We start from the raw sequence: 15,083 nt of genomic DNA, 5'->3' as shown, positions 1-15,083 counted from the left end.
GACAAATTAAGTAGTCTAGCTAGATACACCTGGGTAAGTGAAAAAACAGATACGGGAAATGTATTTTAGAATGAAATTTGTAAATCAAATGAAGTTTCTTTTTGGTGGAGTGGAGTTGCTTGGTGGGTCTGGTTTTACCCTCTGGCCACTGACTGCCTGTTTCACCTTGAGCAAAGGCTCTGAGTCCAGCCCCTATTTCGGTCAAGTCCAGCCACTATGTAGCTCATATTTTAGGACCAATTGTGACGTTAAATGTGAAAGCACTTTAGAAAATCCAAAACCTCGGACAGAGTGGGTTTAAACTGAAATACAGATGCTCCCTCCGACCCAGAAGGGTGACATTTTTCCTGAACAGTTCGTGTGCACGTGTTCCCGGTCGTGCACCTGCTGGGGCTGATGAGGTCGTTCCATCCAGCATGCTCTGGTGTGTGATTCTTCCCTGAGCCATGCTGCAGCCAACATAGTACATGATTCATGCACTGGGCCCCCCAGGATGCGGCAGAGCGATGACTTATGACGGTAGCGCCTGGACTGGGAGATGGCAGCTGCGGCCACCTGGTGCAGAGAGATACATTTGCTGCCTCGCAGTCTGAATGCTGGATTTATTCTGATCCAGCCTGGCTACCAACCCAATTAGTGTGTAAAGCAGCCACCTTCACTTATCAGACAAGTTTTAGATGACAGGTAGAAAAAGCAAAGAGCCAGGGTGGAGGGGAGAAGCAGAGGTTTTAGGAGAAGTTTTGAGAAAGTGTTCCCAAAAGTCCAAACAGCTTGGAATTCAGACATTGGGGAAATAGACCAGATGGTCAGAGATGCATATGGTTTAGGCAGCTCACCAGGCCCGGGACAGAGTGCCGAGCACGTAACCCAGCACAGTTGTTTTCCCACTGTGATGGCTGTGCACTTGTGCACTGGCTGTGTGTCCACAATCTGCGTGATGTGTAAGCACACGGAAGTGTGCATCAACTGTAAGAATTCATCAAGAGCCCGTGCGGCCCCACCCTATAATCAGATCTGAGCCCACTACCAGGCCGGGGGAGAGATGGTATTGGCTGCCCTCGCTCAGTGGGTGTTCCAGCATACTCCGTGAGCCTTGGGCTGCAGCCTACAACTGAATTTTTCAGAGAATGTCGAAATACTTGGAAATCATGTGAGTCATGCTTCTCTTTCAGCCGGAAGAATGAGTGGTCTCTCTCCATGTGCACCTGGTGCTGCCAAGTGCAATGGCTGCCAGTTTGGGGATTGAATCTTCGTTTTGGTTTCACAAAACACTCCCTCTTCCATCTTGACCACGTATTTGCAGTGATTTATGTCAGTCTATCTGCCTGTATGTGAGTTGGCTCAACGGAGTGGTGAACGCACTAATGGTCAGTCTTACCAGCTCCATTGGCTCTGTGAACTCAGGCAGGCAGGCTCGAAAGGCAGAACCAGACTCCAGGGTCCTTGGTGAAAAACCCAGGAGTCAGAAGGTCTGGACCCAAACTCAGAAGTCACTTCTTGTGTCCCTTCTCCAACTCTCAGGAACCACTGGGCTCAGGGCATGGGTCGGTTTTCCGTTAGGCTCTAGGAAGAGGGTCTGCACACTCGGATCTTTGCTTGCATGTGTACCTGTGCTCTTCTGCAGATCCTGACTTTTCAAGGTAAAGAGCAGCTGATTCTGAGATTCCAGGGTGACTGAAGATGTCACTAAGATGACAATATGAGTACCCCGAGGTCACAAATACTCTCAATGGAAACAGTCCTAAGGGTTTCGCAGGAAGACAGGCCCATTCCCACCCACCCCTGAATCCCATTTCCAGGCACCGGGAGTCCTAATGTGGAGATGATGGCCTGGAGGTGGTGGTGGCGCAGGTGGGAGTGTGAGTCAAATAGGGAAGGCATCCTCTTTTCCACGTGAGTTTAGCTTTGCTTTGGTCTTTCCTAGCTCTTTTAAATTCTCACAGCTTCCTTTCAAGTCCTGGTCATGTTATCTGGTATGCACATCTGTAAAGGGGACATAATTTGACACTCTTGATCTGTGCCAGACACAGAGATTATATCCCATCCTTCGATTCTTTTCCTGCCCTTACAGGCTGGTGTTTTTTGAACGGGAACAGGGTAATGCTCAACGATCCTCAGCTCAGAGTGTGTGCCTCCGAGGACAGCATCCTCCTTCTCTGTATCCTTCCCTCTTCTACCACCACAGCTGCTCCTCCTTAGGGACCACCCACCATGTGCCTGGCAGTGCCTTACTTTTCTTTACATGTTTTCTAACTTATGTTCACAGCAAGCCCATAGGGTATATGTTGCAATTTTCATCTTATAAATGAAGAAACTGAGTTAGGAGGTCAAGTAAATGGTGCAGCTGGGATTGAAAGCAAGGTTGGTGTGGTCCCAAGGCTCACACTCCTTCCACTAGTTAAGCTGGCAGATAATCTTATGGGTGTTTTCTTCAAATGACTTATTGCTTATTTTTTTATTATTGTTATAGTATTCTTTTTTTAAAAGCTGGAAAAGACTGAGAAGTGTAAATAAGGAAACAAAAATCACTTGTCATCCTGCCTGTCAGAGACCACTGCTGTTAGCACATGGAGGTGGAAGGCAGAGGCTAAGCACTTGGTCCTAGACTTGCTGACAACATGCTCACCCAGGAAGTGACATCAGCTTCCTAGGCTTTGTCTATAAAGTGGGGAGAAAAAATAATATATCTTCTGGAGGTTCTGATGATTAAATGCGATATTTTCAAAAAAGCTCAGCAGAGTAAGAAAACAGCAAATGTGCATCATTCTTACCACTCCACCCTGAGCTTTTCAGTGTGTAGTTAGACATTTTAAGCTCCTGTGTGCTTGTGCTACACAACCAGGTTCTGTTTGGAGCCTCCTTTCGTTCTTCTGCTATTTGACGACTCTCTCACTGTCTCGCTAAGAGTTGAATATTTAGGTTGTTTCCCATTTTTCCACTTTTATGAATTGTATTATCTGTTGGTGGGGTGGAGAGAGAACTTGGGGTTGAGGGACTCCAGGTACATCTGCAACATTTTATTTCTTTAAAAAAATCTAAAAAAGCTAAAGAAGGTCAAATATGAGCATTGATTAATGAGTGATGAATTGGATGACATGGATGTCTGCTTATTTCTGAACTTTTTTCTAAACGTGTCATGGTTGATATTCTAGCGTTTAAAAATTGTGTGGCTGAAATGAACAGCCTTGTATGTAGGGCTTTATGCATTTACAGGACCATTTCCCCAGCATAAACTCTGAAAATTGTAATTTCTGTGTCCAAGGATAACTCCGTTGAGTCCACACAGGGGTTGTTTATCAATTCACACAGTCCCCATTTCTGTACCCTTGTCAACTGTGGTCATCAAAATTTGCAAATAATGTTTGGGAGCTGATATACGAATTGCATTTTAAAACAATAAGTATGAAGCTAAACAGTTTTCTACTTGTGTTTCTTTGGTGGGTTCCTTTTTATATTCTTTGCCCATCTTTTCATGGCGTGTTGTTGGTTTTTCTTAATGATTTATAAGAGGTTCTTGTATATTAAGGATATTACCCCTGGTTCTGGATTATTCATAGAAAATCATTTTTCCCGATTTGGACTGCCCTTTATATTTTAAGTTCCCAATGGGACGACAGGAAAGTCCTTCCCATTCAAAAGGCCAGAACTCATATCCAGCCATGTGCTTATTTCGCCTCCAGACCTGCAGTGGAAGTCCGGGCACATGGCCGAGAGTCTCAGCAGCATGCCCCGGCACTCCCTCTACATCATCATCGGCGCCCTCTGCGTGGCCTTCATCCTGATGCTGATCATCCTGATTGTGGGGATTTGCCGAATCAGCCGCATCGAGTACCAGGGCTCCTCCAGGCCGGCCTACGAGGAGTTCTACAACTGTCGCAGCATTGACAGCGAATTCAGCAACGCCATCGCCTCCATCCGGCATGCCAGGTGGGCGGCGGGAGGAGGAGGAGGGGAGGTGCTGCGTTCACATGTGCATTCTCGGTCCCAGGTTAGATTATGAACAGGACTTTACATCTGCAAGGAGGATTTCAGAGAATAAAACACGAGTTCAAGGTAGTATTGAGGGGGTCAAAAATTAGACCGATTTATAAGCAAACCCCTTTAATTTGCTGCTAGCTTTCTGTTTTCATTGAATACAGTCATTCTAAATGAATTTGTGGTTACCTGTGCTGTAAATATCTGAGTTTTAATCACTGTGTATGAAATATTTTTTCGAGGATTTCTTTTTGGAATCTCTTCAGCTTTGTTGTTCTTCAAACAGTCAGTGGTGGATGGAAATTATTCTATTTGATTTGAGGGCTTACTTAAAGTCAGCAATCATTCTGCTGTTAGAGTTCATATTAAACAAACTTGTGTCTTCTTCTGTGGGAAAGACTCCCGGAGAGACAGGAGTTAGTCTGGTGTTGCAGTAAGAGCGTGAGTTCATGTGTCTGAGGTAAATCGTGAAGTCCAGCTGCTCCATTACCTGACTGTACTTTAGACAGATGATTTAACCTTCCACAAACGCAGTTCCCTCAACTGTAGGAAAGGATAATCATCTCCTTAAAGTTATGACAAATTAAATTACAAATATTATAGGATTGCATAAACAGATAACATCAGATTTACTTCTCGAGATCTACTACACCGTGGAAAAAAATTAGCTAACCTAATTTTGTTGATTTTTGCAAGGAATATTTACTATTTTTATGTGTGTCAAAAAATACCATCTCTTCCTTTAATTGGCACAACAATCTAAAGCCTAGAATTCAGAGAGTCAGTGTCTTGTAGCAAAAAGTGGGCTGAGCTTAGTGTCTTAAGACTGGGCGTCGGGGAACTATTAGTTGCATAAACTTTCTTGGGACATCATGTATTGATACTGATCAAGACACAAGCAGATCCAAATTCTGTCTGAGGGGCATAGAAGCTCAGATGTTCAAGACATTAGCTTTCTTCCAAAAGGAAGCCCCCAAACCCAAGACTCAGATCTTGGAGTGAGTCCAAGGGAAGCAAAAACCCAAACCTGCCTTCCAGGGAGACACAGAGAATATGAAAAGAAGAAGAGAATAAACAAATTCCTTTGTTGCTCAGAAGTCTTCCCGGAGGGGCTTAGATCACCAGGAAGGAACAGAATCCATGGCTCTTTACTGGGATGTATTGGGAGACCCAGGGAATCAGATTCCCTCTCCCCAACCCTACCCCGGAGGAATCTCTGGCTAAGGTCCTTTTGCATTCAAGAGAAGAGTATTTTATCTCAGTCTTGGAATAGTTTAAGATAGATTCTTCTGGGCTTTCTGCTTATATAGCTCTCTGGGAAGATATTTAACTGAATACTTTTGGAAGGAAAGGATAAACTTAAAAGCACTTGAAAACCTGTTTCTTATTTGGTACTGATTTTTATCAAAAATATTTACTGCAGGATTCCTAACCAACAAGCTCCTGCATGCACCAGTGATTGCAGATAAAACCATTGACGTTAATACAATACCTTCCCAAATATCTGGGAACATTCCTGTCCAAACGTTTATTCAGCTCTGACCTGTGCTTTCTACAGTGTGGCTCTCTAGAGGCCCTGGCCGGGTCTCTGGCTGGTTGGCTCTTTTGATCCCCTTTCCTAGAAACCCTGGAAAGGCGCTGACAAAGATTTAGTCTTTTTGCTATTCCCCTCCTCCTAGCTTTCAGCAGCTGCCGATAGCTAACGTCCGTTTCCTGGCCTGCCTCCCCGCCGCTAGCCTGGTGGTGACGTTGGGTCAGAGTGACCGCAGCTCAGCAGCTGCAGGAGACGAAGACTGCGTAGGTCATCTGTGACAGTCACCGGTGACCCAGGAAGTGCCTGGTGACTCTGACGTCAGCATCAGCTGGCGCTGGTGCCGCCTCTCTCTCCCATCCTGAGTCATGTGGTCTACAGCTGCTTTGCTTACACTCAGGCTGGGGAGACTTTGTGACTGACAGGCAGGGGTGGAGCCACGGCTTGCCAAGTTCTGCATCTGAGGTCACATCTCTTGCTGACTGGTCACTGCTCCACCAGCTCTAAGTGCCTGATCACGGAAAACAAATAAGCAAACAAACAAACGGGAGCTGTGAAAGGACAGAGTTGCTGTTTCTCAAATAGCATCTCCCATGTGGGCCTTCTTAAAGGTCATACCCACCTGACTGTCTCTGTGGCACTGTTTAGCTGTTGGCTTCCTAGGGAATATGGACTAGAAAAATGTACATGCTTTGACCACCCTCATAACTGGTTGCACTATCTTTTGTTTCTTTAGTAAGATCTAGTGGACAAGACTGGTCACCAGATACGATGTTGGAGCTGTCAGTAACACTGATAGCAAGGCTGCTACACCTTCCGTTCGTTCTTCGATGATGGTTAACATGGGCAGATACGAGGCTAAATCCTTTGGAGAGAGGGACAATGGATCATTTTTATAGTCTTCATGCAAAATATTTCAGATTTTGTGGGCATATGGTCTCTGGATCTCCATGAGCACCCAGCTCTGCCTTTGTAGTGCGAAAGCACCAGAGGCAATATGAATGGGCACAACTGTGTTCCAATAAAACTTTATTCAACAAAAAACAGGCAACAGGCTGTCATTGGCTTGCAGGCTGTTGTTTGTTAATCCCTGGTGGACATTATAATTTTCTCTAACTTCCAATCTTTTTTTCCCCCAATGAAAATGTCCCTTTAGTATAAGGAAAAACAGTATGTTGTTTAAAAAAAGGAACAGTTGCACAGAAACTCCCTTCCATAACATAGGCAAGCTCTCACCTTGGTTTAGTGCCTGAGGGTTTAAAATGGAATTCTGTAGGTGTGAGCTGATTTCTTCACATCCACCCAATTCTGAGAACCAAGGGAAATGGAAAAAGCTGGTAGTGTTGTAGATTTAAGTCTGAATGCACATTCGTTTTGTGCGAAGTGTGGGCAATTTGAGGAGAGGCTGGTTTCATTTTACTGTGTTTTTTAAACGACTTCAGCCTCCATAAGGCAGCTACTGAATACGGGTGGAGACCTCTGTATCTCACCTGTGGAATCTACACAGGCTTCTCAGCAGCTGGCTAAGTCACAGTGCAAGGGATCCAGCTCCAGGATGGCGCTGGGCGTGTTAGTCCTGCTTTAACCAGGTCACCTCTATCCAGCATTATACTGGATGACCCATCCTGCCTGGCGTCGATCTCATGAGCGCCATGCACGTGGCTGAGTTTCCCATTTGGACACAAAGCGATACTCTTTGTCCTTCAGTTGGCTTTGCGTGTGTACAGTGCACACGCGGCGGCCGTTGAGTGATTTCAGCCCTGGCCTTGTTGCACCCCGTAGATCTGGAACACTCATCCTCAGACCTGTTTTATCAATGTTCAGCTCCATGACAGCAATTTAAGATTTAAAATATAGCATGTTGATGGATTGCATAATGTGGAGGCATTTAACTTTCTAGATTTGGAGGAGACAGATTCTTCTGAAGAAAACAGGAATCATATAAAAAAAAAATGGTGATTTTAAACATGTATGCAACTTGTTAGGTTGCTTGGATGTTTCCTTTGGGCCAAACAATTGAGTAATAGGCTATGTGATTTCCTGACCCTTCCCATAGGCATTCCCACGGGAAGCCATCCCATGGCTGCCATGTTTGGACACAGAGAGGTTTACACTGGGACTGCCTGATTTTTTAAATTAAGTAAATTAATATTATTAGTGGTATGTTGTTACCAATGTATCTAGCTATTTTATGAGAAATATATTGTCAACATACTTGCTCCTTAAAGTAGCCTCTGAAATGGGAGACTTGGGAGACAGTGTTAAGATCCAGTTGGCTTTTACATTGTTGCCCTTTTCCTGTTCTCAGGTGATGCAGATCTCAGTCAGTTTAGATAAACAGACCGCAGGCTGGAGACCTGCCCCCAGTTGTGCCTACACAACCCAGGACCTTCAGCGAGGCTGACATTTTAGGCATGATTTTACTGAAGCTTTTTGATATTGCCCAAGAGCTGTGGTTCCTAGGTGGCTTTCGGTCTTTATCTTTGCACTTTGCCTTGTGCCCATCTGGCCTGGTTTGTGCCTTTGACTCCTGAAGACTAGTTAATCTCAAGCGAATTGGAACACAAGATTGATGGATGTTTACAAATGAAAGATCACTCGAAGAACGCAACGTTTTCTCACTTCCCACTTGGTTTCTCACCTCTGTACGTGAGAAGACAGACTTTCCAAAATCTCAAGGCAAGAGACAGGAAAGATGGGGAGATGGGATTAAAGCCATGGTCAGTAGCCCTGAGATGTCCTTGAGGGCTCATCCCGGCAATCCTCTGAAAACTTCTTTTTTAACGGCCTCATTGGGCTTGAAACAGTTAAAAATATGTTGTCCCTGGAAGGGAGGAGCAGTGGTGGCCTAGCGTGGAGGACTGTTTAAATCATACTACACTCGAGGGGCCCTTAGGGAAGGTGAGGTCTTGACCAAGAAGAGACCACGCAGAAGGTGAATTGGCTTTATTTTAATAATCGTCATTTTAACACCGGTTTGGCAGGAAGTCCTGAAGTTGGATTTTGACACTCCTGGCTTCTGCGTTTCAGTCCTGCTGTCAAGGGGCTTTTGAGATGTGCAAGTCTGTTGGAACAATGGCTTTGTGCTCAGGGGAGAAACAATGGCTTGTGTGTACACGGGGGTTGGGGAGTGGTGGGTGGGTGGGTGGGATCGGTTGGGAGGAGCCCGCACAGAATGTGAGCTAACACCTCCTTATTTGAAGCCAGTTTCCCTCGTCTTGGGACCTCAGGTGGCCTCTGAGCCCTTGCAGCCCTCCTGCAAGTCCCATGGGAGAGGCTGTCCGCAGTCCTGGGAGACCCGCCCCGCTTTCTGCATTCCAGGCACTAGAGCGGGTGTAAAATAAACTTGCCTCTCCAAATCGTTATGGGTCTGAGACGAGAAAGACAGATCGATCCACTTTTCTTAAAGCCTATTGGAGAGCTGTCACGCCTGACTGCTTTCCCAAGATTTCGCCTACAAGCTGCAATATGTATTTGGACTCGAGGTTTTGTGAAATCCATTTCTGCCGCCCACACTGAAGACTAATATTTATACTCACTCGATGCTAATATCAGGAAGTCTTACATTCCTGGACCTGCTAGACGGTGTGCTTTAGAGTGTTTCTATGGTCCCATTCGATTCTTGCATGTAAGTTATCCTCACCCCTTGCCTTTAATAGGACTTGAAAGCCGATATTTCTCTAACCAGACTCCCCCCTCCCTGTGATTGCAGGTTTGGGAAGAAATCCCGGCCTGCGATGTACGATGTGACTCCCATCGCCTACGAGGATTACAGCCCTGATGACAAACCCTTGGTCACACTGATCAAAACAAAGGATTTGTAATCTTTTCTGGGGATTATTTTTCAAAAATATGGGCTACGACACTCATTTAAATATTTTTAAGAAAATAAAAAGCTTAAGAAATTTAAAACGGTAGCTGCTCAAGAGTTTTCGGTAGACTGTTTAAGAACTAATTTTCTGCAGCTTTTAGTTTGAAAGGAAATATTTTAAAAAAGGAATTTGTGAAACCCATAGACTACGTGTTAATGTACGTCCAGCGCTCTAAGCTGTGTGCTTGGACTAGCGTGTGCGCTTTCCGTGGTAGACCCGATCAGGAATCCCAGACTGACTCTGCGGTTGTTACAGGGTCGGTCTCATCCAGGAGAAGCTTCTGTGTGACATGTGAGTGCCAGCTTTCTGAGTAGAGTTAGGAAACCCATGTAGAGTATGAACCATAATACCGTATACCCGTAACTTAAAGAGAAGCCCGAAATGTTTGTTCTGTGAAAAAGAAACTAGTTCAATTTATTATTCTTAACCCGAATGAAATTAGCCTTTGCCTTATCCTGTGCATGGGTAAGTCACTTATTTCTGCACTGGTTTGTTGAACCTTGCAGAAACCGGAAACATTCTTTTGAGTTTGTGTGTTTTTGTTTTGTTTTGTTTTGTTTTGTTGTCATTTCTGTAACGATTGTGAAGCTAGGCCTTGAAAACATACCTGAGGAAAGGGCCTCGTGAGGCAAATGATGATCAAATGGAATCTGTACTTTCTTTCACCGGTCAAGGTTTTTATATTATGAGTAAATTAAATTTGCGTTGAAGTGGTTCCTCGCTAAGAGGTAGTAAACGTTGAGAGCGTACTGATTCCCTCAGTAGTGAGTATTTCTCATAGTGCATCTTTATTTATATCCAGGACATTTTTGTGGCTGTACTTGGTTGATATGTGCTGCTTCTGATTCTTGCTAATTCCAAGAGTATTGAATAAATATTACCAAGTCAAGGATGTATTTGTCTCTTGTTTCTTTTTTAATTACATAAAACATTTAGATTTGATACCGATTGTCAAACAGTCAGTCCTGCTCTTTTGTACATTTTAAATATGCCAAGGAGTACATTTTTGTGGCTGCTGGAGCCATTCGCTGTGCCCTCTGGGAGCCCTCCTGAGCTCCGAATCATTAGTGAACCATCCCTACTGTCTTGAAAACGCAAAAGGTAGAAAAAAGTAACAAGAATTCTCATCTTATCTCTTGCGTCAGAACTTGGCAGTGAAATGCAGCACACGTGACCGCCGAGGTCCATTGAAATCGAGAAACACTTCTAGCCTGTGACGTGCAGGGAACCTTACGTACGCTGCTCTTCTCCGGAGACCAAATGCAGTTGCCTTAGCAAACAGCACCTGGGTCCTTAGAAACTGGAAGGCAGCTTAGAGCTACCCTGGATTCAATTCCACTTTGCATCCAAATGCTGGGTGCCGTTGTCCCAGAGTCTTTTTTTAAAAAACTTACTTTATCTTTGCATGGGAATGTTTGGTAAGACCAAGAGAAGCCCTGAAACCAGGTGCACGGGAGGGTTTTAAGCAAAAAGAGGTACTTAAGATACTTTTCCTTACTTCTCTTCCCTTCAAACATCTGTCCCCAGTCCTACAAGTGACATAGCATTACACCCACGCTCTGATTATTAAATGACACAGCGCAGTATGTTAGTATTTTTAGCTTGTTTAAGTGTTTGGAAGTGAAGTAAGAACAAAATGTGAACACGGCTGGCTGAGCAGCCACGGGAACACACACAGGCCTTTCCCGCTTCCATCTTCTGGTGGAAGACTGTTGATTGTGTGGTGCAGACACCTCTGTCTGTCACCAGTCCAAACGGATCCTGCTCGCCGCTTAACAGGCCAATAAATCATGACACAAGGCGTTGGGGAAAGGAATTCTGACTTTATTCAGAAAGCTGGCAGACCGAGAGGACGACAGACTAATGTCCTGGAGAACCGTCTTCCCCAAGTCAGAGTTCAGGCTCCTTTTATACTAAAAGGGGGAGGAGGTGTGGTCAGGTGTTGCACACTTCTTCCTGGAATGCTTTGTTCTTGCAGCTGCCCACCTAGGTCAGGTCACGATGTTTCAGTAAACCTCCAACAAGACAAATGTTATTCTCTGTTCTGAAACTTTCTATCTCTCTATGAATGGAAAAGTGTTGCACCCTTAAAGGTCAGAGCCTTGAGCATGGGCTCCCTCGTATATTTCAGGCTCTAGGCAACATTCTTTTACAAAAGGTGCAGAACCAGCAGGACCCAGCCCAGGAAACAGAGCGCAGGGTTAGAGCTAAAGGAGTAGGTCTAACATGGAGTCAGATTTGTTCTTCCCAATCACACGGCCACAGGGGACATCCTAGAAGCGTCTGAAGTTAAACTTTGTTTTCCTGGGGCCTCCCCCACGCGCCCACGGGTAGAATCTGTGCTGCTGTGACCGTGATTTGGAAGCTGCTTCCATCAAGCCCTCACAAATAATTTTCAACCTTCCAAATTCTTAAATTCATTATATGTTTCACTCCTTAAAGGACTTGCTTGGAAAACTAAACAGTCCTTTATCAATGACAATTGGTCTTTTCAAAGCAAATTAATGGAGCCTACTAATGCAGGTTGTGAGCTGACTCGTCTGCCTCCTGACAGTCTGAGAGCCAGCACCAAACCCGTTTAAAGACCTTCACTTACTCCTTTGCACGTTCAATAAGAATACCCCTCACTGAGCGCTTGTTCTGCGTCAGGCAGACGGCGAGCAGCAAGGTCGGCGCAAAAGGATTCTGGCTCCCGAGTTCACAGCTCGTTTTGAACCAGACCTTCATCTAATAATCAGACAAATAAGCACAGAATTACACTTTGAAGGACACGGCAAAGGAAAGGTAAACACTCGGCAGCTTATTTGCAGTCAAGTGTATTGGAATCTTGCTTCACCTGTTCACTTGCTAACAACTTTGGACACGTGAGTCTCTGAACCTGTGCTTCATAATTTGGAAAATTGGGAATAAGGATAGGACCTCCCTTGGAGGGTCATGGCGAGAATGAAACACCAAATGCTAGTGTCTCTTTTTGAAAGAAATTTCTGGTTAAAAACTCCCAAGGACATTAAATTATCCACATGTCATTTCATATATGTAACTATTTAGATGCCTCTGACTGCGGGTGACAAGACAAACCAACACACTCCCACTGACTTAGCCCATAAGGAAATTTTGTACCTGGTATTCTAGAAGCAATGTGAACTTCAGGATCAGCTTGATCTAGAAGTTCTGGTTCATTTTCCTTGAAGATCCCTTGGTCTTGTCCTCCTCTGTGTAATGGCATCACCACCAGGCTGCTTCCCTTATGATGGCAGAATGGCTCTGATTGTTTCTGTCTTAAATTAACATACTCTGCCTGTCCTATACAAATGTGTACCCACTCAACCCATCTCTACTTTACCATGTTTCCTTCCATCATGCATTATTTTCCATCATACTTGACACTGCATGACACTGAGTAACTTCCTTAATTGCTTATTTTCTGTCTTTCCTGCTATGACTTGAAATCTGTGTTCTGTATTGCCAGTGTCTAAAACAATGATTAACACATAAAGGCTGCTTAAGAAATAGTTGTTGAGTGAATGAATGCTGGGACATCTAGAGGATGAACTAGAGGTTGACTCAGAGGCTCAGATTTCTTCCCAAATATCACTCAGCTCTCATTGGCCCAAAGTGCATCACATGCACACTTTGGAATTATCCCTCATGGCAGCCAAATGACATATGCTCATTGGTGAAGATCCGGATTCCTGAACCGATCACTGTTGCAGGGCATGGGATGGTCCTGCCGCTGGGAAAGGGATCGTTACCCTATCAACACGTGGGATATAGAGTGCATGGTGGGATGGAAGCAGCACCTGAACAAAACGGCAGTGCAATTACAATGGGGGGAGGCGAGAATGGTACCAGGACTGCCACCAAAAATGTCCTCTACATGTACATGTAGGTAAAGGAGTGACTGCAGTGAGTGGGAGAGGTGAAGCAGCATTATTAGACTGGGAGTTTAAAAGCCTGGAGCCTTACCCTAATTCTTTCTCTAACAAGCTGCTAGGACTGGGAGTGTCATTTCACCTCCCTGGGACTGGGCTTTGGCATTTTTGTTATTGAGCAGCTGGGACTAGTTTTGGAGGTTATGGCTTGACTTTTATACTGTTACTTGATCCACAGACGTGTTTTTGTTTGTCCTATACTGTGTGTGTAAACCAAAATTTAAAAGTAATGAGAGTCTATCTCTGTCTCTGTCTCTCTTTCACATATGCGCAAGCACGCACAAACACAAACACACACACACACACACAAAACATCCCATGGCAGCAAGTGACTGAAACTGAAATGAAACTTCCTCTTTTAGACATGCACACAATCCCCACCACTCCCTATTGTCCCACTGGTACTAAAAATGAACGCTATTTCACCACTTATAATCTTATTTGTCCAGCTATGTTAGTTTTGGGTTTGTTTTATTTTCTTTTTGTGGATAAACAGTTTTCTGCAGCCACACCATCAAAATAGGTAAATGAGCATTATGTTGAGTGGGCTGTGTGTTTCAAGGAAAATGAGAGCATAGTTCCTTGTGGAAGTGCAGGCTGTTTATGTGTCTGTTATGCAAACCCCCCCACCTACTTGATTGACATTATTTTCCTGGCCCCTGAGGTTATTTGTGTTTGGGAGCCCAAGTCTAGATCGGTGATTTTAAAAGTTATTTTTAAAAACGCATTTTTGGCTTCCAATGAAATATTACATGGAAGTGTGATATATAAATTGGATTAAAATAAACAAGATGATTTGATTGAACCTGACTGAGAGGTCCAGGTCCCCAGACCCTTTAGCCCCATCTCCCCAATCCTCCCCACCCCAGTGGTCTCCGAGGGGATAGGAAGGCCCATAATAATCCCACAGAGGACAGTCTGAATACCGTTGGACTAGCTTAATCCATATCCAAGGCATTTCGTCTCCCCATCCTTCAATCCACCCGTCTATCCAAGAGATGTTAATGGAGTACTCGGCATGTATGAGGCTGGTGCTGGGTGCTGCCTGAATCAGGTGTAATTATTAGCTGTGGACCACAGAGACATCATACGTGCCCCATGGATGTTAGAGGCTTGAAGGAAGACAGAAATTTGAAATACATCCTTGCATCAGGTTTCAATACCAGGATGTTATGGGAGCTTCTAGCAGGGAGAACCTGGTAGATGTCTGTAGCAGTCAGGTAAGACTCCTTCATAACTAACATCTAAGTCGGGGTCTGAGGGATGGTTAAGAATTACCCAGATGAAGAGCGTGAAGTCCCAAGAATGAGAGTGGGCACTTCTGAAGAACTAAAAATATTGAGTCCGGCTGGAGCCTTGTCATACAAGATCAAGGTTATAAGCCTGCATTGCTCTATGACCCAGCAATTTCGCTCCTAGGTAAATGCCCAAGAGCAGCCAAAGCTAAAAAACGTCTTGTACAAGAATGTTTATAGCAACTTGATTCATGAAAGTCCTCAGTGCAATAGAATATCACTAAAAAATAAAAAGGAAAGAACTACTGAAGTATAAAGCACTATGTCAGAAACTCGTAGGCATAAATGTTGAGCCAAAAAAGCCAGACGCAGCAGAGGACATAATGCATGGTTCTGTTCATGTGAGATTCCAGATCAGGCAAAACCAATTTATGGTCCGAGAATCTGAACAGCAGTTGCCTCTGGGTACAGAGGATGGAGGGTGGGTGCGTTACCTGGAAAGGGTCCAGAAGGACATTTCTGGGATACAGAAATAGTC

General features: G+C 44.5%; 1 protein-coding gene across 3 annotated transcripts in view; it reads left to right on the top strand.

Annotated features, from left to right (window-relative positions):
- The window catches only part of DNER (delta/notch like EGF repeat containing), a 264,234-nt gene extending 253,960 nt beyond the window's left edge, over positions 1 to 10,274 (top strand). For 2 of the 3 annotated variants that reach the window (XM_032480418.1, XM_032480419.1), the window contains 2 exons: positions 3,681 to 3,927; positions 9,219 to 10,274. In XM_032480418.1, coding sequence (XP_032336309.1) covers positions 3,681 to 3,927; positions 9,219 to 9,330 — 359 coding nt within the window. In that variant the 3' untranslated portion in view covers positions 9,331 to 10,274. The remainder of the gene's footprint in view (positions 1 to 3,680; positions 3,928 to 9,218) is intronic. The other variant, XM_032480417.1, reaches the window with a different exon arrangement.
- The last annotated feature ends 4,809 nt before the right edge of the window (positions 10,275 to 15,083 follow it).

This window comes from Camelus ferus, chromosome 5 (assembly GCF_009834535.1).
Source record: "Camelus ferus isolate YT-003-E chromosome 5, BCGSAC_Cfer_1.0, whole genome shotgun sequence".
In the NCBI taxonomy this organism is placed as follows: Eukaryota; Metazoa; Chordata; class Mammalia; order Artiodactyla; family Camelidae; genus Camelus; species Camelus ferus.
Note: the sequence above shows the minus strand (reverse complement) of the source record. Positions and strands in the feature narration are given on the sequence as shown.